Source organism: Nuphar pumila, chromosome 2 (assembly GCF_984573655.1).
Source record: "Nuphar pumila chromosome 2, dmNupPumi1.hap1.1, whole genome shotgun sequence".
In the NCBI taxonomy this organism is placed as follows: Eukaryota; Viridiplantae; Streptophyta; class Magnoliopsida; order Nymphaeales; family Nymphaeaceae; genus Nuphar; species Nuphar pumila.
The window spans coordinates 93,010,958-93,034,877 of NC_143250.1; the positions used below are offsets into that span (position 1 = coordinate 93,010,958).

Here is a 23,920-nt window from a genome sequence, read left to right on the forward strand (position 1 = left end):
CAACGATTCAGAGTCGATATCGTACAACATTGATTTTTTTGGATGCATGGTCGAGCATATGCTTCACTCATTCAATGATACAGGTTTTAGTTTGTTTGTCTATATCTATATCTATCTATATATCTATATATATATATATATATAAAGAGAGAGATCTAAAAACAGTAAACTTAAGCCATAGTGACAAAAGTTAAAAACGACAAAATCTTGGGAGTCCAAAACTTTAGAGATTTTGAATATTTTCATAAATCTTGCATTTTTTTGGCAAAATCTTGGCAATAAAAAATAAATCAAAATCAAAAAAATATTTTTTATACAAAAATATAATAAAACACATTTAAAAATAAAAATCTCATGATAAATATCTGATAAAATGATTCAAATCTCGCAAGAATTTGACGTTTAAAACTTTCAAGCAATTTCTTGCAACATTATCTCGAGATTTTTATAAATCTCACGATATTTGTTACATAGACTTAAGCAACCAAATATAAAAACAAATAATACAAATGGTTAGAGAAACTTAAAAATGTAATTCCAAATATATAGGATAGAAAAAGAGAAGCTTTTTGGTCTCCACTAGCATTTTTTCTATCTGCTCTGGCATGTTATATAATTATGGAGTAATGGGCCAGTGGTAAACCCATTTGGTGCTAAACCGTTAAATGTTTTTTTTTTCATTTTATTTTTAAATTCCGAGCCGATGTGATATATGTACTTGATTTTATATGGATCATCAAGCTTTTGATTCCAACACATGGGTGGGTTTTTATAAAGTTAAAAAAATCAAATGTCCAAAATCTTAAAAAAAAAATTAGGCTCCAAACATTATTTTTTTCATAAAAAAAGGTGTGAATTCTTAGTAAATCAACCATGCCTAACACATCCATGGAACCGGAACCACATAAAAAGCACCCAAGAAGCCCCAAAACCCATTTAGCACGCGGTTTAACACCAAATGGGTTTAGCACTGACCCATTTTCCTATAAATGACATGTTCAATATATATCAAAATACATTAATAACCATTTGAAAAAGTACGGCTATGTAACACCCTTTTATAAAACAAACACACCACGTGGGTTGGTTGTCAAACAGCTGCACGAACTTACCCACAACAACCACCCAAATGGTTTACCTACCAAACCTAAACGCACACCTGAGCCTGAGCCTGTCAGTCTTGCTCGCTCAGTCTGAGTTGGTAAGACTCTTGACTCCCTGGTAACGGTGGTAGTTAGGGCAACAGACCTCCCCAAAATTTCACAAGATTTCTGGATCCACGATCCAAAGTCCGAATATTTGAATGTATTGACACAGGTTACCCACTTACATGAAAAATCGCTGCACCCATAGCGATTTTCAGTGTTTATGAAAATCTTAGGATAATATCGTGAGAAATTACCTGAAAGTTAAAAACCGTAATTTCTCATGATATTTTCACAATACATGATTTTCTCATCAAAACATAAATATCATGATTTAAATGTGATATTTATGTTTTTAACGGCAATATATCATGAAAAAACTGTATGGTTTTTATTTATAATTATTTTTTATTTATATTTTCTTGTAATTTTGTTTTAAATATTTTTAGTTTATTTTTATTGCCAAGTTTTTGCTAAATTTCTATGTTTTGTGTGTCTCAAGTACTTTGTAAAGTACTCGGGCTCCATCACCTAAGCGTGAGGTGGGGCCAGCCAATGGATGGTTGAAATCTTTTTACTGGGACCCACATAGACTAGATGGGTCAGTAGAACATGTGCTCCAAAGTCCAAAGTCTAAACCATAATTGGTAATATGCATGCCGGCCGGAAGCGTAAGAGTCAGACGTCACTGACCCGAGACCATTCAGGTGGGTTTTGTCATCTGTGCTCGGCACTAGTAAACATGATCCACTAAGAGACTCCAGACCCGATCCAGATGACACACAAAAACACATTTTAATCCTCCCATTGGACCGTTTTTGTACGAAGCTTGCAAAGTAGGAAAGCAATCGGATCTGATTGATTGAGACCCTCACTCAAACAGATCGGGGTCATTAATGTCAAGATCGGAACCGAATCATTTCTCAATACGGACCCACTAAAGTTTGAGATCGTGATCTGCCATTTTTTCGCATGTATCATAAGGTTCCTGAGTGCTATTTATTTCTCATGAAATGGATTTCGTGGATCAGACAAGGGTCCCACATATAGTAAGGCAAATCCTTTTAGGCTATCTGGATTGGATGGATCTACCTTCACTAAATTTGGATCCAGATACTGGATATCATTAACTTAAGTGTTGAGAGCCGTGACTTTTATATAAACGCCATATAATTATGTGATTTACGAGCTAAATATAAGCACGTGTTGCTTGGCCATGTCGGTACTTCTTGTTTCACCGCTTAAGCCAAATGCCACCGGATTTTACAGTTTTTACAACAATGCCCCCCCTGGATCAATGCCTACCCAGACAAGAAGCCTGCGTCCTTTCGATCGTTCGCTTTCATTTGGAACCACAGATCCGAGCCCAATCGAACCCGACCGTACCCATGTTCCGCTCGTAAAGAGCTCGTTCAAACTTGTAAAATAGACTCATCAAGGTGAACATGAACAATAGCTACTAGGCTCTGTTCACTTTGTACGAGCTCGTTAAAAATATGCTCTACATACATTTTTCAATGAACAAGTATACCATATGATTGAGCTATTTGATTTGCAAAAATTAGGTTTTATGGTAAAATCACATCATGTCTAGCTACGAAACAATATTTTTTTTTTGTAAAATTTTGAGATAATATGGCAAGAAATTACCTAAAAGTTTAAAACAGCAATTTCTCTTGAGATTTATCAAAAAACATAAATACCACAATTTAAACACAATATTTACCTTTTAAATGGCTATTTAAAAAATCGTGTATTTTTATTAACAGTTTCTTATAAAAATATTTTTTGTATTTTTTAATTAAATTTGTTATTACCTAGAATTTGCCCAAAAAATACCAGATTTATGATTTTTTTTTTCAATTTCTCCGGAGTTTTTGAAAAACTAGATTTTGTCGTTTTTAACTTTTGTCACTATGCTCATGGGTAAGCACTTTCCTTCTAAAATGGTCTTTTCAAAAGAAAGGTTTCCTTGGGTGTGATTTGAGCAATGTTATCAGTAACAGTGTGGCCTGTATCGGCAAATATTTGATACGTTGCAGGCCTGAATCGGTTATTTTTTAATAATTATAAAAAAATACAGAAAATATTTTTTTTAAAATTATTTTAATAAATTTAACACGTGTTACGTTATGATTGACACGTTATAATTTTTATTATTTTTAAGCCTATACAAAACGATTTACTTGAGTATTCGGCATTGGCCGATTCATATGAATCGGTGGCCCAACGATTCAGGGCCGATACCGATACTACCAACATTCGTTTGAGGAAGAGAACAGGGATTAGGCTACCTATTCGTTATTCTAAAATCTGAGGGGTGTTTTAGTAGTTTGAAAGGGAGGGTATACGCTCCCAATTCTTTCTTGTGGGCGCTATCCGTTTGGAGTTCTTAATCGCCCACCCTCCCCTGCCACCGACCCCCTGCTGCCACCGACCCCCTGCCTCCTCCTTTCTCTTCTTCTTCTTCTTCTCCTTATCTCTCTCCGCACGCGCGCGCGCTCTTTGCTTCTTCTGCAAGTTATCGAAATCAGAGGGGACGATTTCTCCGTAAGGGATGAGTTGGGCCAAGAGCTCGGTGAGAGAAGGGAGGAAGCGGAGGAGAATCGATTGCTCGGACGATTCTGATGAGGATTTCGTCGTGGATGACGAAGAAGAGGAGGAGGAGGAAGATTATGATGAAGATGTGTATGAAGAGCACCATTATGATGGTGGATTGATCTGTTCCGACAAGTCGGTTGCGAAAACCAGGCGGAAGAAGCCTAGGCGGAAACCGTCGCTGCTTGGAATCAAGAGGGCACGAAGGAGAGGCAGGGTTTCGAACGATGTGGAGGAGGATGGAGAATTTGATCCTGGATCGGAGTATAACACCGAGGATGATGAGGAGTCGGTGGTTGTGAAGAAGACTGCGGTCAAGAAGAAGGTAAAGAAAGTCAGGAGGAAGAAGAAGTCTAGAAGGAACGACGGTTCCGTGCATCGGAAAACGGTACGGAAGTTCAGGGTTGTGAAGAAGAGGGCGGGGCGTGGTAGGAGAAGGATCGAGTCGGAGGATGATGATTTTTTGGTAGATGAAGAGAGGATAGGTAGGAAGAAGACAAGATTGAAGCCTAAAAGCAGCAAGAAGCGATCGGAGGATGATGATTTTCTGGTGGATGAAGAGAGGATGGGTAGGAAGAAGACAGGATTGAAGCCTAAAAGCAGCAAGAAGCGATCGAGACGGACTAGGAAGCCAGAGGCTCTATCGGATTCCGACTCGGATTCGGACTTTATAGTGTCTGATGACGAAATTGATCTGCTAAGGGTTCCAGTCGGCAGGGTTTTAGCAACTCGCTCGAGAAACTCGTCTGGATTGAGGAGGTCTCAAGGTGCACGTAATTCAGGTCGTCAACCACAGAAAGACATGAGGCTGAAGCTGGCTGAGAACGCTGATGGAAATGAGAACAAAGGCAAGGAGAAAGTTGCGAGTCTGTGTAAGCAGGTGTGTGGGATTTGTCTATCGGAGGAGCAGAAGGGTACGATTAGCGGTAGGCTGAATTGTTGTGATCATTTTTTTTGTTTTGCTTGTATCATGGAGTGGTCGAAGGTGGAATCACGGTGTCCTATGTGCAAACAGCGATTTGTATCTATTGATAAATCATCAAAATCAGGGAATTGCCTAAGGAATGCATCAATTACAGTTCCACGCAGGAATCAGGTAGCTGCCTTTTCCTCCTTGTGCCTGTTTTTCAGATTTTCTTGGCCGCGTTGCCGTGCTCTTTTACGTTTTCATGCTTTCGTGCTTGCCCATTTTACTAATTGTAGGATTATGTTTTTCTGGTTCGAAATGACAAGGGTGCAGAATTTATTTTTCGAAAAGAAAAATGGAAGTGCATTGTTTACAATACAAACAATTTAGAAGACCAGATGATTACTGGTAGGCCGGGCCAAAAAAAAAAAAGGCCAGGCTAATACTCGGGAAACTCTGGCAACGGTAGAAAGTCATGTATCCTTGTGATATCAATCTTAAATGGAAATGCAATTATCTTTTGAAAAGTAATTTTTGACACCAGTTTCATCTGAGCGCAGAGATCCAGATAACCTTAATGCAATGTATTTCTTCCTGGTTTAAACAGATCTGTTGCCTAAAGATTGTATCTTAAGCTATTTAATCCCAAAAATAAATATATTGAGCATATGATCGGGATATCACTGGAATATGAGAAAAGCATAAGCCCTCTCATAATTTCCCAAGTATAGGATCTTTCGGGTAGTTTACTCCAAAATTGGGCCATCATCGATGATGGTTCCCAGTTCCTTAGTTGAATCTTACAAACTTTAAGGTCTCTCTGAAATTTCCAGAATATGTATCGTATTTGGGATTGTTTGAACTTGTTTCTCCAAGGAAGCAGCAAAACATAATCAATTTGAATTCAGGATAGCTATTTGAAATCTTAGCGCAACACTTGATTTGTTTTTTCATGTCTGCTTCTTGTGAAAAAAGACCAATTGAAGAAGAGGGGTTCCTCAGAGAACAAGGAGCTGGGGGAAACTATTTAATCAAATGATTCTTCTTGGGAAACAAGGGGGATATTTCCTACAACTGTTAAGGACTCTCTGTAGTTTCTAGAATATAATATTGTTTTTGAACTCTCAATCAATAACTGCTATAGCGAAAGTTGAGTTAGGCTCGAGTTATTCTTTGGGTTATATGTGTTTCAGAATGCAGGGATATCTGGACCTGTTACTTTGCGTTTGTTTCATGCCTGATTTCATGTGAAAGGTTTCTTTCGCATGAAAGTGGTGTGCGACTCCCTTTTCTATGCCATGAAACAAATATGCCGTTAGACTTGGCTCAGTTTGACACAAACACATTCTCCACCTAGATCTGACCTGACTTTCCTGATGGATTGTATCATTTTTTGCAACTTGTTGACTTGACCGAAGTTGTTTCTGCTAAGGGCATTGGATTTGATCTTAGATCTAATTGGAATTCTACGAAAAAGTTGATCGTGCGATTCTGTTCCAGTAAGTTCTGACTGGAAGTTAAAGTTATAATGGTTGGATGTGGAACACATTGTATGTGATCACACACAAGAACATGCACACTGGCACACATGTGTTGATATTAGGGCTAACAAATTGGTTATCACAGAACTATCATAAATCTTTTGTAAAGCATGTGTGATGCATAGATGTAAATTTTTTTTATCTCGTTCAGATTGCCGTACTTGCAATTATATCTGAACCAGATTAGGGTCTATGTCACATCGGTGCGGATGCCAATGGGGGTGTTTATGTGCGTATATTCCCTAAAATGCATTTACAATTATACAAATGAACTAAAAACAATTTTAATGTTATATAGTTACTAGTATATAACTATATTTGATAATTTTTAAAAAAAAAATTAACATGGACAATTTTGTACTTACTCAGAGTTGAATGAGTCTAAAATTTCCAAAATTGAACTGAAATGGTCAGGTGCCGGTTGACCACACCTAGTACCTGTTGACCCGCACCCAGCTGTGTTGGGTGCTGCACTCACGTCCATGTCGCACTGTGTTGACATGGGTGCTTCGACTCTTTTGAAGAGCCTGTGTGACATAGATTAGGATCTGAATCTGATCTTGGTTGGTTTGCATTGTAAGAAAACAAAGGGTTTGATAATGAACCCATAAATGCACACTTAAGGTGCAAATACACAAACCCACTAAGGGGCAACCAAAAGCACATAAAGTGCTAAACCCATAAACCCACAAAGGGGTTAAGCTAAAAGGCTAAAAGAATATTTCTTTATTATGAAAAATAGAGTAAAAACCCTTTTACAATGGAGCTAAAGCTCCCTCAAGTATATGATAAATACAAGGGGAAGTCCCCTATTTATAACAAAAGAGGAGCCACTTGGAGGGGCTCCAATGTGGTCGTTGGAGCCCCTCGAACGGTCACATTTGTGACCGTTGGAGGGGCCCAACGACTACATTGGGCCCCCCAAGGTAGATACAAAAAGACAAAATAAAAAAAAGAAATAAAGGAAAAAAAGAAAAGAAAAAGAAATGTAAAAATACAACCATATTTCAATTGAAATATGTGTAAAAGGTACAACAACAACAACAACTACGCCTTCATCCCAAAACAATTGGGGTCAGCGATATGAACCAAAAAAGAAATTCATTTTGGGTCTTCCACATGAATCATTTTCCTCCAATCATTTCTATCCAACGCCATGTCCTCGGTGAGGTTCAAAGCATTCATATCCTTTCCTATCATCTCCATCCAAGTCTTCCTAGGCCTACCCCGACCTCTTTTAACTAATATATTTTCCCATTTCTCCAACCTTCTAACTGGAGCATCATTAGGCCTTCGCCGAATATGTCCAAACCACCGTAAACGATTCTCTCGCATCTTATTTTCAATGGGTGCAACACCTACCTTCTTACGTATCTCTTCGTTCCGAATCTTATCTTTTATTGTATTTCCACACATCCATCTAAGCATCCGCATCTCAGCTACACTCATTTTTTACAATGATATATCAATATATATATTTATATATATATAGAGAGAGAGATATGTACATATATACATAGTATATATGTATATATATGAAGAGTTACATTTTAACATGCATTAGGTTCAAACTTGATCTAGCTTGTCAGCTCCTAGTTTTAACTGCTAGTCAGGAGTTGATGTTAGCTTAGAGCTGCAAAGCTGGATAAAAATACCTTGCTTTTCTGCACTAGAGTCTGAAGCTGTATTAGGGGATTCATCTCTACCTAAATTTTTTGTGAGACAAACGTTCTAGTGTTTGAGCTTGTACTGGTCTGTGGATCACCATTTTTGTAACTCATGTGCAAGTCCAGTCTGTTAAGTTGTATATATATATATTATTTATAATGTTGAAATAGGTAATACCTTCCAAGGGTATTTTCATCTTTTGTAATAGGATGTGCCCATTAGGAGCACATCAGTCTTTTTATTCTTTTTCTTTTATTTTTATTGTAATTTTGTTATTGGCTAAGGGCATTTTTTTCAAAGCCCTAAGAGCCGTTGGGAGCTCCCCAGTGGCTATATTTATAGCTGTTGGGATGCTCCCAACGGCTCTTTGAGCCTCTCCATGTATATATAAAGGGGATCTCCCCCTCATTTGTTGTTAATGCTCTTCCTAAGCATTCTACTCAATAAAGATTATATTTTTTATGCTCTTATGTTATTGTTTTGACTCTTTGAAGTCTTGTATATGTACTTTGTGCTTGTGTAGTGCCTTACTGCTTTTGTATTGTTCTTTGTTGGACTTGTAATAGTGCTTGTGCACTTTGTATTTGTTTTTCCTCATACTTCATTACACAGTCTGCACAACATCTAGCTGGATCATCTTTTTAAATTTTTTTTTTCAAAATTTTGGTTTTTGCATGGTCAGAGAAAATCTTTGAGGAATGGAATGGAAGATTTCATCTGTTCTGGTTCTCCGCAACAATATGCTCATCTTAAATGTTGTGAAGTTTTGTCTTTTTTGTTTTCTTTTGTTTCCTTATGAGCTGTGTGGATTTTGGTGTGAGGTCAAGTCTGGCATGCATGAAATGTAAAGTGTGGATGGGAAATGAAAAACATCATGCTACTGTGTACTATATGGGAGGAAATATGGAAAAAAACTTGGAAATCCCGTAGGCAATTTGTAAAGATGCTTGAGCAAGTGGATCAACCTCTTTTGCAGTAAGAGGGTCAACTATCAGCCTTATTCTAACTACTTTAAGGCTGCATCTGCTCTCTAACAATAAGCAAAGGGTTCAGATTTTATCTGGACCAAGAGAGAAGACAATGTACTGTATGCTGGTGAGATGACATCTTGAGCTTTCACGCTGCTAAGCACTGGTATACGTTTAAAGTTTATGAACAATTTTGTTGATTAGAGGCATGCAGGCCCAAGGGATTATAGGTTATGTGTAACTAATATTTTCTTCCTGTCATGCACAATGAGCCGATCATTGTCTTTAATGATCTGGGAACAGGCAGGAAGTCCTATGATCAGTATATTGTTCATCTGAAAAATCTGAAGAGGAACTTCCACACCTCTTTAATAAGAACACATTTAGGAGGGATGCCGTTTCCAAACATCTAAAAGAGGGGGTCAAAGTAGCTCCATACGCCAACCTTTGGACCAACCTTCTCATAATCAAATAAGTTCATCATTCTCAATTAACAAAGTAAATAATGGTTCTTTGTGATGGACAAACCTGCAGTCAGTCTGATATGACATTTTTAGTCCAACAAATCTTTGCTAGCTTGAATTTGCTGTGAGATTATGATAACTTGTGAATTTATTGGATGAAAGCGATATTTCACAATAATGTTTTGCTATATCATTTATTTCAATTCATCATAATTTTATGGGCAAAAGTGTTTGTATCATGCTATTCTCGTGATATAGTGAGTTTATTTCATAGCCACAAATATCACCAATATTTTGAAAATATCACTATATGAGTGAGAAAATCACTTCAGCTGATATTAATAGCAAAATATCAAGATACTTTCAAGATATTTGTTATATGTTAAATATCATGCTAATAACATAATATTTAAAAAAAAATCTTGTTTTATTTCAAGTATATGTTTTCCTTTTGTTGTTTATTTTATTTTAAAAAATTTTGTAACTGTTTTTTATGTTTTCATAAAAAATACTGCTAAGAATTATTATTTCTTATCTTTGTATCTTTCTTTTTTTATTTTTTTAAAGATCTGAGTTTTTTCTAAGATTTTTTTGGAGAAAAATAACTTTAAAAAAAGGCCTCAATGAAAACTTTGCCGGGAAACAATTTATAAGGAATGTGGTGGCAATATATGACAAATTTTCATCCTTTTGCATTTTCCCCTTTATTTTTAACATTTAGCTTTCCCAAGTTTTACTTGGCAGGAACCACAAGGGCTCCACTCATCTGGTAGTTGTGACTTGTGAATGTCACCAAGTTGACAGGACATGACAAGTTCGAAACCCACAGGTGGTGTCCCTTGCCACAAGGTCGAAGCTGGGTGTACTACCGGGTGGGGCAGGGGGATCTCAAGGGTTTTACCAACTAGAGGCCAGCCAATGTGCAATCGGTGATGGGTTTTTTTTTCCTTGGATTATCCAAAAAAAAAAGGTTTTTCCTGACGGAAAAAAAAAGCTACCATAAAAAAGTGCATCTAGGTAATTTCTGTATTCTCCTTCTCACTTTATGATGGCAAGATGGAGGTGGGTACAGGAATAGCAATGCTTTTCATTTCCAAAAGGTCCTGGTAATTTAAGGGGCGTTTGTGTGTCACGGTAACCCTCTCTGTGCATTAAATAGCATGGAGAGTGTTACAGCGGAAACCCCCCGTCGGACTTTGTTTCCGCTGTAAACGAGGGTGAAGTGTGGAAACATGTTGGTGGGTGGGGAATTTTCTGCTCAGAAGAAACTTCCTCCGTTTACATGTACCACATCTTTCTGATGTGGGTCCCACTGAAAAGAGAGTTTTTTCTGTGACATGCCAACAGGCCTTCAGTGTGTGCTTTTTTTCAGTAGGGATTAACTTTTTTGTGCTGCATTTTGAAGTTAAATTTCTGCTCTCTATAATTTTGTTGACCTTGTACAGGTTTACCAACCTTCTGAAGAAGAGTTGAGAAGCTACACTGATCCTTATGCCAACACAGTTTGTATGGAATGTCACCAGGGGAGTGACGATAACCTTATGCTGCTATGTGATATTTGTGATTCCTCTGCTCACACTTACTGTGTTGGTCTTGGATGGGAAGTTCCTGAAGGCAATTGGTACTGTGAAGGTTGTAAGGCTTCTGATCCAGGATCATCAAACTTGCAGGCAGAGCAAGATCCTGCACCAGGTCAGTTTGCTGATAGTGGTTTATGTTCTGAGGACTCTGCTGGCGGTGATGGTTCAGGTACTTGTGTGCCTTGCAACCCTAGTTCTGAACATTTAAGAACGCCAACAGATCAACCTTCCTGTCGAAGAAGTGATTTATCTCTTCAGTTTCCTTTTTGCGGAGATTCTGGGATTAGGTCACATGTATCAGGGATAGGTGCTTCAACTGTCATGGGTAGGCGCAGGTTACGACATCAGATACACACATTGCTTACCAGTAATAGGATGAATCAAGCTCCTGATTTGATTGATCTAAATTCTAGTGTTGAAAGTGATGTAATCAAATCTGAAGTTGAGCAAGATGGTGGAGAACTGGAACATTTTGGGGAATTGGAACATAACAGGTCTTGTGATTATCTTGATAATGATGGTGGCAGACATGGCTGTTTCAGTCTAGCAGATAACTTTGGAGAAAGTTCCTCATGGCAGTTGCAACAAACAGATTTCTTTTCTAGTGAAAATCCGAGTTTGAGGAGTCTTGAGAGATGGGGCCCAATTACTTCCACCACTAACAATGCTGATGGTGGAAGTGTGCCCAGCAATAAGCTTAAAGAAGTAGTTCTTTCCCATGCAGTATGTGCCAAGGAAACACAAGGTCTGGAAAAAGGGCCTAGCATTGGGACAAATGACGAGAGAAACAGTTCACAAGTGCATGATGCAAAAGAACAAGTGTGTTCTTTGGTTAAACATCGTCTAAAATCCTTTACCAGAGAGGCTTATATAGGTAATTAGTTTCACCTTAGTCAACTTTGCTCATTTTCTTTTAAATGATGTGTGTGTGTGTGTGTGTGTGTGTGTGTGTGTGTGTGAGAGAGAGAGAGAGAGAGAGAGAGAGAGAGAGAGAGAGAGAGAGAGAGAGAGAGAGAGAGAGACTCCTATGTCCACTCCTATGTCCATATGTGGACATATACAAGTTCACATCAAATATCTAACCCTAACAGATTCTCAGATGACAATTATTTGATGCATTAATTCTTAGTAATACTATGGAATTATAGAAAAATTGTTAAAATACATTGTTCATTTTCAAAGTACATCTAATTAATTTGTCATTTAACATCCTCATGCCCTACACACACGTGCACACACACACACACACACAGAGAGAGAGAGAGAGTTTCATATGAACTGTTTATTGGATACCATTATTCATATGGAAAGAGTTTTTTTTTTCATTTGAACTGTTTATCGGAATGCCATTATTCTTATGGAATCATTTCATTTGTATGGGTTTCTGGTGTTGGCGTTAAGTTCTTCGTGTTTTTCAAATGTAATATTTCTGACCCATATTTCTTCACTCTTGCCGTGGAACCTTCCTGCATTCTATGTCCTATTATGAAAGACTTCCCATGTGTCTGTTATAGTTCCTAAACTACTGCCACAAATGAACCAAATCTTGCTGTAGAAGGGCATTCAACATTGTCAGCGAAGGTAAACCTGGTAATCATCTACCATCGAGTTTCCTCTTTTGCTTCGAATGACATACAAGAAAATTACGGAATCTGAAAATGCAGGTTTATCTTCCTAGAGTTTTTTCAAAGTGTGCAGTTAGCTGGGGACAAGAGGGGATGCTCGAGCAAATTTCTCTGAATGTTTCTAAATGTGATTTAGCCTCATTGGTGAAAGAAGAGGGAGCTTTTCAGCCAGACAAAGGAAGATGCATTAGCCAAAACAAATTGTATCTCCGTTCATGTTGAGTGACCTTTGTCAGTCTGTTTCCCCCCAAAATAAGATAACCCTTGGGCTATCAGAGGTTTTGAATAGGAGACAAGGCTAGTATCGTATGCATGGTGTTCTTTGATACATGCCTCTTTAGAAAATTAAGAGCTGCAGATAAGTTTTAACCATAGAAACTGTGGCGGTTGTCCTGTAATAGTTTAGAGAATCTATTGGACATAGCAAGTGACGGATGAGGTAATTATAATAGCTTAGAGAATCTATTGGACATAGCAAGTGACGGACAAGGTAATTTAAATAGAGAAACCTCTAAGGGAAAGATACCGCCCAGTGTCCCTCTCCTTCCCCTCCTTCCCCTGTCACCTTCTGACCTGCGGGAATATCCACTCACACAGGATTGAAGCAGAGTTCACTTCATTAAGAGCATGGTAGTAAAAGATTGTGCCCTCCCTACAATGGGTACAGTGTGGAGTATGTGTGACCTTTGTGGGACTTTAAATTGCTGCTAGGTTTATCAGTTACTTGATTGCTTTGTTATATCAAAGGAATGGTTGCACTGCCTGTTGTCTCTGACTCATGGAATTCCGGGAAACATTCATATTTGTGGGGAATTGGCCTAGTTGACTTTAGGGAAGTTGTTGGCCGCCATATGTTCAACTATTTGCAATTCTTTCTATAAAGCATAGCTTGAAATGTTTGCAACAGTTGTGTGGCATGCATCCCCAGATCAAAGAGATGTTTGAGGAAGTGAATTACAGGATCACTTGTGTTCAACAAGCCATGCCATGGGACGTTATCTTGGAAAAGAAGGAAGTTATCTGCATTCATGGGGAGAAATACTGCGACCATATCGGAGTTGCAAGTTGCTATGATATTTCTAAAGTTATCACGGGCATATTCTTGGTGATAAGGTGCATATAAGCAACTGTTTGTAGGTGGTAGATACAGTTTCCTGATGGTGACCCCTATGAGTGTTTTTGAATCATATAAGCAACCCCTATGAGTGTTTTTGAATCAGTAAATAATGAAGCAACTCTTTAGCACATGGTTGCAGAGTAACCCCTATGAGTGTTTTTGAATCAGTAAATAATGAAGCAACTCTTTAGTTGGGAACAATAATTTGGAACGGGCAAGATCTAATAAACATATGGAGGGATAGGAACGAGACTATTGGGCATTATTGAACTCATTTGCATTTGTGTTTGCTTTCTTTTCCTGTGTGAAGCAAGGGTCACTGTTAATGTTATTTTATGGACAATTTGGAGAGGAACTGTAAATGGGCACAAAGCAAAATAACCGTTTGCACTTTAAGCGCTTCCAAGAATCAATAGAAATATAACTTCAGAACGGATGTGGTTCAGATTCAGGGAAGGGAAACATGTGCTGAACCATTGTTGTTGTAAGAAGATGAGACCAACAATCGAATCTTCAAATGATACACACCAAAGATCTCTCACAAGAACCACGAAGGTTCGTATACAATATTCACTCACAAGAGCCACAAAGGTTCATACCAGTGTTGTGAAAAGCGTTGAGGCGTAGCGAGGCGCTCCACCAAAATCTGAGGCGAGGCGTAAGCCTCAAAATTTTTTTTTTAACTTAAAAAAAACTATAAAAATTATCTAAAATTATAAATAAATAAGAAATGCTTTATTGATGAAGCACCAACCAACATGAAATAAAAAATCTCAAATAAATACGAAAAAAATATGAGATTAACATGTAAAAGTAATATTAATGCAACAACTTGATCAATATAAGTATCTAATTGCATAAATATGAGCATTCATTCAATAAAAAACTAACATTAACAACAAAATGCATATTAGCACTAACAACATCATGTCATAATTAAAAAATGCATGTTAACATTAACAACAAAATGTTAATGTATTTGTCCAGAATTCTTCAAAATGAGAGTGTTAACATTCACAATTACAACTGAAAGTCCCAAAAAACATATAAATGGCCAATAGCTCTATGATATGAATTAGGGCCTAGGCTCTTGTTGTGTCTCGTCATCATCAATATTTAAGTCTTCAATATCATCATTTGAAGAATCCATATAAATAGGTTCTTCTTCATCTTCATTCTCTGACTCTTCATCATCTACACTTTCTTCATCCACGTCCTCAATTACTTCTTTTGCTTTTCTTTTTCCTTCAATAAAAAACCATGTATTAAATATTTATGTTATGTAATTAAAAAAATACATTTATATTCATAGCTAGGTAAAAGGAATATAACTTTACCTCGATCTCTTGAAGACATGTCTTTCCTAGAACCACTTTGTGAAACATGAGGTGAAGTGACTTTTTCAATAGGCACATGCTCAATGGCATTTATGTCGAAGTTCGGATCCAACCATGAATCCTCCAACCAATTGGGATCACTTGGCAACACTGGATCTTCCTTCTCCACAATCCACTCATTGTTTGAGTCTATATGATCTAGACATATAGGGTCTTTGGTAGCCCTCCTCTCTCTTAATTTCATATTGTACATTACAAAAACCAATGCATTCATCTTCTCTTGTTCAAGTCTATTCCTTCGTTTTGTATACACCTATAATTTCAAATCATTGATAATCAAATATAAGATAATTAAACTTATAAAAATGTATTTCAAAAATAAAATACAAAGTCACAAACCAATGAGAAAGTACTCCAATTCCTCTCACAGCCTGATGCACTGCATGTCAAACTTAAAATTCGAATTGCAAAATTCATCAACTCAGGATTTTCGTGCCCAAATGAACTCCATCAATCAGTTGCATTCAAATAAAATAAAAAAAAATTGATAAAAATTTAAGAATGTCACAATTAACAAAAACATAAAAAAATATTGACAAATGACAACATAATTGCAAACTTACCAGGACTTTTAAATTTTCTTGTTGTAACAGTTGTCTCTCTGCCAAACAAGCCCTTTGCCTTTTTAAATGCATCGATTTGTGTTATAATTTTCTACCGAATATTTGCATCAGAAACTAATTTTTCAACACAATCATAAAAGTCACTCATAACTTCTTCATCAGGGTTGAAGTTGTCAGCATAATGAAAATGTGGATTTAAATAATAGGCTTATGAAGTTGCAGCTGCATGCAAAGGCTTATGAAGTTGCAAGTCCCATCGTCTATTAATGATATCCCAAATAGATTTATATTTTCTTTTGACATTGTCAAGGTTTGAAGCAATTTCTTCCATCGCTCTATCCATTGCCTCATACAAAAATCCCATATTGCATCAACGAGTCGCAACACTTTCACGAGAGGTAGTGTAGCTTTAATTGCATATGATATGGCAGCCCAAAACTTATGATCATTAAGAACAATATAAGAAATGTTCTTAGCATCAGATTTTTTATAGTAATTAGATGTTCTAAAATTTGAAGATAAGAACACCGACTTTAACTCTTTCTTATAACATCCAATACTATGAAGTGTAAGATATGTTGTGGCAAAACGAGTGACGGCTGGACGCAGAAGTTCTTTCTTCTTTGTGAATTTTCTCATTAAATTTAATATCCATGCATGACTATAAATGTATCTTGTAATTTTTTTTGCCTTTTCCACTGTATCTTTAAAAATTGATATCTTTCCAATATCTTTTAACCAGAGTTACCGGAAACGCATATGCATAAGGGGAAGCACGCTTCCCCGAGACGCGCTTCGAAAGCACGAAACGCGGCGCTTCCGAAACGCACAGGGAAGCGCACGTAAAAAAGAAGAAGCGCGTCCCCCTTTAAAGGGAAGCGCGTCCCCCTTTAAATGGGGACGCATTTACGAAATACCAATTTTACCCTTTTTCAAAACGAAATTGACACATGAAAAACAAGAAACTAAAAAAAATTCTGAATAAGGGCAAAACAGACATTTAAAAAAAAATCATGAAAACTTAAGAACGAAGGCTCAGGGTTTTGCTTTTTCACCCGACTCCTCTCTCTCTCTCTCATTTTTGGCCACCGACGACCAGTGACCTCCGACGATCTGCGACCTCCAACGATCGGCGACCTCCGACGATCTGCTACCTTCGCCGATCTGCTACCTCTGACGATTGGCGACCTCCTCCTTTGTTGACATCCGAAGACCTCGATCGACGTTGGCAATGTCTCTATTCAGGTATGTTCCTCTCTCTTCCACTGACGTCCGACGACCTCTCTTTCGATTCGCTCGAGGTCTCATCCAGTCCACTATTCATTCTTGTGTTCAGACTGTTGATCCATCAAAGTGATAGTGATATTCATACCTCTGTGAATGGTTTGTTTCGTGAGTAGCAAGTTGTAGGGATTCATGTGTGTGTGTGTGGGGGGGGGGGGCAAACAGGGGTGTAGCAAAAAAAATTTTTTTTTGTGTGAGAGTCGGGGGTTCGGGGCAAGGTTGTTAAATGCGATGAGGCGAAGCGAGGCGTTGAGCCTGCGCTTCGCCTGTACTGAGGCGTACGCCTCTCTACGTGAGACTCTCAAGCAAGGTTGTAAATGCGATGAGGCGAAGCGAGGCGTTGAGCCTGCGCTTCGCCTCTGAGGCGTACGCCTCTCACAACACTGGTTCGGGGGCAGCGTCCCTGATTTTTTTTTGACATAAAATAAAAAATGGCTATAATTATTAATAAAAATCTATTTCATATGGACAAATCGAACTATTTGCTGCAGTCAGGGCTGGGTAGGACTGGGCTGGGCTACAAAAATGGATAAAAATCTATTTCATATGGAATCAGGGCTAGGCTAGCCGGCTAGGACTGGGCTTTTAAAAAAAAATATAAATAACTGTTACGGTAGCGTCCCGAAACAGTTATTTATTTTTTAATTTTTAAAAGCCCAGTCCTAGCCCAACCCTGATTCCATATGAAATAGATTTTTATCCATTTTTGTAGCCCAGCCCTGACTGCAACAAATAGTTCGATTTGTCTATATGAAATAGATTTTTATTAATAATTGTAGCCATTTTTTATTTTATCTCAAAAAAAAAATTGGCTGATTCACAAATTTTGCTATATGCATTGAGTCTTGGACTCTTGGCTGAGTCATGTACTGATTCGTTAAATTTGATTTGATGGGCATATTTTGATAAGAATAAATAGAACTAGTCTGCAGTTCTTTTTAGATTGGATTTATCAAGCTTCTACCTATTTGTGATTTCCTGGGTTAAATTAAATCTGTGGTGTTTCAAGTTTCAACTGTCATGTTTGTTTGAGATTTAGTTTGATTAAACTTGAATTTTAAGGCTTGATGCTTTCCTCTGTATTCATTACGGGTGTTAATGCTATTTGAAAAAGGAAATCTGATTGGTTTCATAGTTTTGAAATTTAGATTGTGACTGCGAAGCTGTGTGTGATACATATTGTCTGGATTATTTTAAGAAATGAGCATGATTAGTTTATGTGCGCTGACACTGAAGTTGTTTAGTTCAGAATTTTCTTCTAAGTGGTCCCACGCTTCCCCGCTTCCTAAATTTTTGAAAGTGCCTCGCTTCCCGCTCCCGCTTCCCATATCGCTTCCCGCTCCCGCTTCCTCGACTGGTAACTCTGCTTTTAACACAAGATCTAAGCAGTGCGCTGCACATGGTGTCCAAAAACATGTTTTTCCTTCTGTTAACATATTTTCAGCTGCCACATAATTTGGTGCATTATCTGTAATGAATTGCACATCATTACTTTCACCAACTTCTTTAAACAACTTACACAAATTTGCACCAGTTTTTTCCATGTCGCTGATGTCAACAAACTTCAAAAATATTGTCCCAGATGAGCTGTTCACAAGAAAATTAATTAAGTTTCTTCCTTTTCCATTTGTCCAACCATCTGCCATAATACTGCAACCAACCTTTGGCCATTCTTTTTTGAACTCTTTCAAAATTTAATGAGTACAATCTACCTCGTCCTTCAAAATCCACGTTCTGATCTCATGATAAGAAGGCGGTTTGAACCCTCGCCCATAATTTGCAATAGCTTCTACCATTGCACCAAAATACGAACTGTTGCAAAGATTAAATGATAATGCATTTGCATAAAAAAAATTACCAATGACACGACATACATTTTTTCTTTCATCCCTTTTGAAAGCAGTATTTATTGTGGTTTGTCGTGCTTCTTTGTTCACAAATAGGTCCATAGGACCAGCTATACTTGTTTTTACATCACTACACGATCCACTAGTTTCTTTATTCACATTATCGCCGGTTGATGATCCAAAATAAACACTTCTCCCGATATCCAACTTGTTTTGTTCTAACTCTTCTTTCTTTAGCCTCTGATCCTTTAGATGATTTTGAAAAAATCTTTTCACGTCAGGTGGAACAGCTTCGCACATGCTTACACCATGTTTTGTGCCAGCTAAGAGATGTTTTAGCCTATAGATGCCTCTTGTACTCTCTTTATGACAGTAATTGCAAATTACATGTCCTACGAGTTTGGGATTTGGAACTTTAACTCCGTGATCCCATCCTATATCTTTTCTCATTGTTCAACTGCAAAAATACATATAACAAAATATATATTAACATCATGCATTCTGTTGACCACATTACATGAAAACAAATGTAAAAAATATAAACCACATTCAAAACTTGTCATGTTTAGTCAGTTTTTTAAAGAAATCTAAAAATCAGCATATTGTATTACACTAAAACTTCAATATAAGTATTAATGTAGTGCAGTTTTTTTGAACTAGTCTCACAAGTATTAATGTATCTAAAAACAATAATTAATAAATTCACAACTAAATTCTAATCTAAATGCAGGAAATAAAATTTCTGAGATTGAAAATAAACTTAACAAGAAAATGTAACAAGAAAAATGATGGAAAATGCAAGCAAAACAATAAGAAAGGCAGGGGGTAACCTCCTGGCGACGACAGGGGGCTCCGCCCCCTTGTCGGTCGACCAAGAGAGAAAAGCAGAGGGGGAGGAGGGGGGACCCCCTGCCCACGAGAAGCGACGACAGGGGGCACCGCCACCCTGTCGGTCGACCCCAATAGAAAGGCAGGGGGTAACCCCCCTGGCGACGACAAGGGGCTCCGGCCCCCTGTCGGTCGACCCCAATAGAAAGGCAAGGAGTAACCCCCTGGCGATGACAGGGGGCTTTGCCCCCCCTGTCGGTCGACCAAGACAGAAAAGCAAAGGGGGGGGGGGGAACCCCCTGCCCACGAGAAGCGACGACAGGGGGGCATCACCCCCCCTGTCGGTCGATCCCAAAAGAAAGGCAGGGCCCTGCCGACGAGAGGCGACGATAGGGGGGCACCACCCCCCTCTTGGTCGACCCCAATAGAAAGACAGGGGGTAGCCCCCTGGTGACGACAGGGGGCTCTGCCCCCCTGGCGGTCGACCAAGAGAGAAAATCAGGGGGGGGACTCCCTACCCACGAGAAGCGACGACAGGGGGCACCCGATCCCAAAAGAAAGGCAGGGCCCTGCCGACGAGAGGCGACGACAGGGGGGCACCGCCCCCCCTGTTGGTCAACCCCAATAGAAAGACAGGGGGTAGCCCCCTGGCGACGGCAGGGGGCTCCGCCCCCTGTCGGTCGACCAAGAGAGAAAAGCAGAGGGGGGAACCCCCTGCCCACGAGAGGCGACGATAGGGGGCTCTGCCCCCTGTCGATCGACCAAGAGAGAAAAGCAGATGAGGGGGTAACCCCCTGCCGACGACAGGGGGCTCTGCCCCCTATCGGTCGACCCCTCATTGAGAAGAAGTAAAGAAGATGGCTTACTTGGCGGCGGAGACTTCGACGTCACCGGAAAACACAGAGAAACAGAGGTCGCCGGAATGGACGGCGGTGGCGGTGAGTCGTTGGCGCCCTCGCAACAAAGAAAAGAAGACGGTGGTGGCCGGCGGGTCGTCGACGCCTTCTCAGCAGAGGAAAGAAGAAGGTGGAAGAGGCGATGACCGGCGGCGGGTGGTGGCCGGCGGTGGCGGGGGACGAGAGGGGACGGAGTGGAGAGAGGGAACGGAGTGGAAAGAAGGTTTGAGAGAGGTGCCTATGTGTTTTTTAAAGACACAGGTTCTCTCGAACCTTCGAGCATACGGGTCCGGGTCGAACTCGGGTCCGGGCCCATCCGATTTTCTAATGCGCGGCTCGCCTCAAGGCGTACGCCTTGAGGGTTTTAGGCTTTTTAAGTGCGCCTCAAGGCGAAAAGGCCCTCGCCTAGAGGCGAGGCGCGCTTTTTGCGCCTTGAGGCGCGTTTTTAATAACACTGGTTCATACAAAATACCCAAGAAAGGGTATGCAAAACAAGAAGAAAAAATATATTTCTTATTTAATGGGAATTACCCTCACAAAAACATATATTACAAGGGGAAACAACCCCATATTTATAATGCACAAAGAGGAGACCTAGAGGGAGTCGTTGGGAGTCCAACGACTCTCTTTGTACAAGTGCTTTTTGACTTTGGTAAAAAAGCAATGAGGTCTAATAATGTCAAAAACATAAAAATAAAGCCTAACCTAATTAGATTCTAACCTAACCTAACTAGAATACATAACTAGACAAAAAAGCTAAAGAGATTACATATACTAAAGAGATTACATATTTTAACAGTTGTATCTCTAAAAATGTTTGGAATCTTCTGGTTTCTTTTGTTTTCTTTAAAATATAGTTGGTGATTGGTTATTGTCAGCTGCAAATATTGTTCATTTTATATTTTTTGTGAATTCCATATATTGCTTTTATTTTTATTTTCTCCTTTTCCATATATTGACTTGTGGATTGGTATTAACTTCAATCAATTTTTTTTTAACCTTTTTTATTTGGTAATTCTAATTGGTTGGCTTCGAGAACTTTATTCTTTGTTTGATAAAAAACATACTGTAGATTGAATTTGTTGTGATTTTGGGGCCCGTGCCCAGGATCACACTTGGTCAGATTTGATTTTGATGTGATTAGGGAACACAGACAATCACAATAAAAACAATAAAAAAGCAAATAACCACAAGATAAGAGGGTTTTACGTGGTTTGGAAAAATTGCCTACATTCATGGAGAGAGTACCGAAAGTCTTTATCCATATAATATAAGAGAGAACAAATAAAATCACAAACATGAACAACCACACATGGCGTTCGACCTACCAAGATAATTGATGTGTGCAGCCTAAACCTTCCTCTCTGTCACCAAGAAGAAGTTACATTCTCTGTCACACTTCTCTCAAAATCCAAGCGAAGCCTCAAGTATCAGAGAACCACCCAAGAGAGCAAAAATCACTCTCTTTTTGCACCAAAAGAGAGAGACTCTCTCTTTCCTCGATCTTTTAAGCCAAGAAGTACCTCTCCACCTTTTTGAAAGAGGCCACACGTTCTATTTATAATTCTCAAAGGTAGAGTTTTACAAGAGTTCAAAAGAGATTTCTTTATGTGAGTCCTAGTCCAATATAAACTCATTCAAGCCACAATCAACAAAATTATTAGTGTTGAGCTTATCTCCTGTTTTATATGTTGAAAGCTCTTCATGACCTTCTCCCTTAAGCATCTGGTTCATTCTGTTTACTTCACTTAGTCTTAAGCCTTAACCTTGAAATTGGAAGGATCCTGAATAGTTCTGAAACTTGGTTCGTTCATAATTATCTAGTCTGCTGAGCTGTTTAAAATCCTAATTGTAATGATGTATGTTTGTAGTATACCAGCCGTTCATATATACCACTTTGGATGATGATTGTGTTCAAGAATCTACTATAATAGTCATTATTCTGGTTAATGATTTGCTTTGATGGCACAATACAGGGCGTTGTGAATTTAAGGAGATCGCGAGGAGATCGACCCATGCTATTCTGGCAGCTTATGGGTTCAAGTGCTCAAGTAGTCACACTACATTGGTTCGACCACCAAGTTGTTGCCACACTGGAGATGGTTTTAGATTGGGAAATTTGATGAAGGAATCCTGTTCCAAATGCTTCAATACTTTTGTAGATGATGTGGTGCAGAAGACTATGAAGAGAGTTTTAAAGGCTAAAGATTAGCTTAAGTTCTTTGTTGGCTTGTTTTTAAGGAAAGCCAATTGGTCTCAACCTGCTTGTTCCACTAGCTTCATCGTTGATTTTGCATTCAAATTTCTTGCTGCTGTATAGTAGACGTTGTCATACTACTGTCGGTTAGAATTTTTGGGTCCGGCAACTATTTTGTGATCGCCAATCAATAATAATTTTGTTTCTTTTTAGTACATTGGATTAATTGGGAATTGTTTCAGATCCTTTTTGTTTTTCTCCATTTGTTGGACGTATGTAATGTCCAGGAAATGCTGACATGCAAGGAGGCTGTTTGATTGGTTTTTCTTTTGTGCTAATTGATGATCAGGAAAAAATCTCATTAGAGAGAATTTTGCCCACAAGTTTTGATACGAGAACTTTTCCTCAATAAAAATCTTCTCTTGTTTGTGTGACATGAGAAAACTGGATTGAAAAAATGAATATTTTGATCAGGGTGAGGGCACTGAGGTCTGCCCTCAAAACTTAATTTTTTTATAGGAAAATTTTCTCCATCTCTTGAGATGGAGAAATTTTTCTGATCAAAATAAAATTCAATTTTTTTTATTGTTTGGAATGTATGGAAAAGTTGTTACTTTTTCACTTGCATTTTTCTTAGTATTTTCCCTGTTACCCTAAAAGGCACGTTTAAATTCTCAAATAAAGTTTTGATATGATAACTTTTCTAAATGAAAAATTCACTTGTTTATGTAGTATGAGAAAAACAGAATGAAAAGTGAGAAAAATAAGAGGGGTGGGGAGGGGGGTCGAACAGCCAGAGAAAGATGGTGGTGGGTGGGAGGAAGATGAAGATGGAGCAAGCTCTTGTTGTGGCAGCACATGGAATGACATATATTGTGAGTGAATGATTGCTTTAATCAAAAAGAATTTTTGATAAAAAAGTTGTTTTCCTCCCTTTAGGTGGAGGAATTTTTCTTATCAAAAATCATACTTTTTATATAAAAAAAATCTTTCAAAAAAATTCTAGTGTTTGGAATGATTGGAAAAGTCAATTTTTTCTTTCCTACTTTCATTTTTCTTACCTCCAAACGTGCCATAAGTATCTTACTTTTTTCTTTTCCAATGCCAGAGAAACCACTGTTAAGGTTCGGATGTGCTTTCCTCATTCCCACGGGATAATTTTTTGTGGGTTTGGACTTTGCCACAAAGAATACACATCCAAATATGGAACTTCTTGCAAAGTCTTCAAACTTAGGCTTATTATTATATGCAGCATTGTTGCATGGTGGGCCAGCGACCCGCTAGACAGCCATCCA

At 38.5% G+C, this 23,920-nt stretch overlaps 1 protein-coding gene across 1 annotated transcript; it reads left to right on the forward strand.

The window, feature by feature from the left end:
• The first annotated feature begins 3,539 nt into the window (after nt 1-3,539).
• LOC149846139 (uncharacterized) lies at nt 3,540-22,842 on the forward strand. Its single transcript, XM_089996202.1, has 3 exons — nt 3,540-4,839; nt 10,737-11,745; nt 22,405-22,842. Exons 1-3 carry the CDS (start codon nt 3,703-3,705, stop codon nt 22,638-22,640), a joined length of 2,382 nt encoding a protein of 793 aa, XP_089852328.1. The 5' UTR covers nt 3,540-3,702; the 3' UTR covers nt 22,641-22,842.
• The last annotated feature ends 1,078 nt before the right edge of the window (nt 22,843-23,920 follow it).

Coding starts and splice junctions, on each gene's coding strand:
- LOC149846139 (XM_089996202.1), top strand. CDS start 3,703: ATGAGTTGGGCCAAGAGCTCGGTGAGAGAAGGGAGGAAGCGGAGGAGA. Junction 4,840..10,736: donor CAGTTCCACGCAGGAATCAG/GTAGCTGCCTTT, acceptor GACCTTGTACAG/GTTTACCAACCTTCTGAAGA. Junction 11,746..22,404: donor TACCAGAGAGGCTTATATAG/GTAATTAGTTTC, acceptor GGCACAATACAG/GGCGTTGTGAATTTAAGGAG.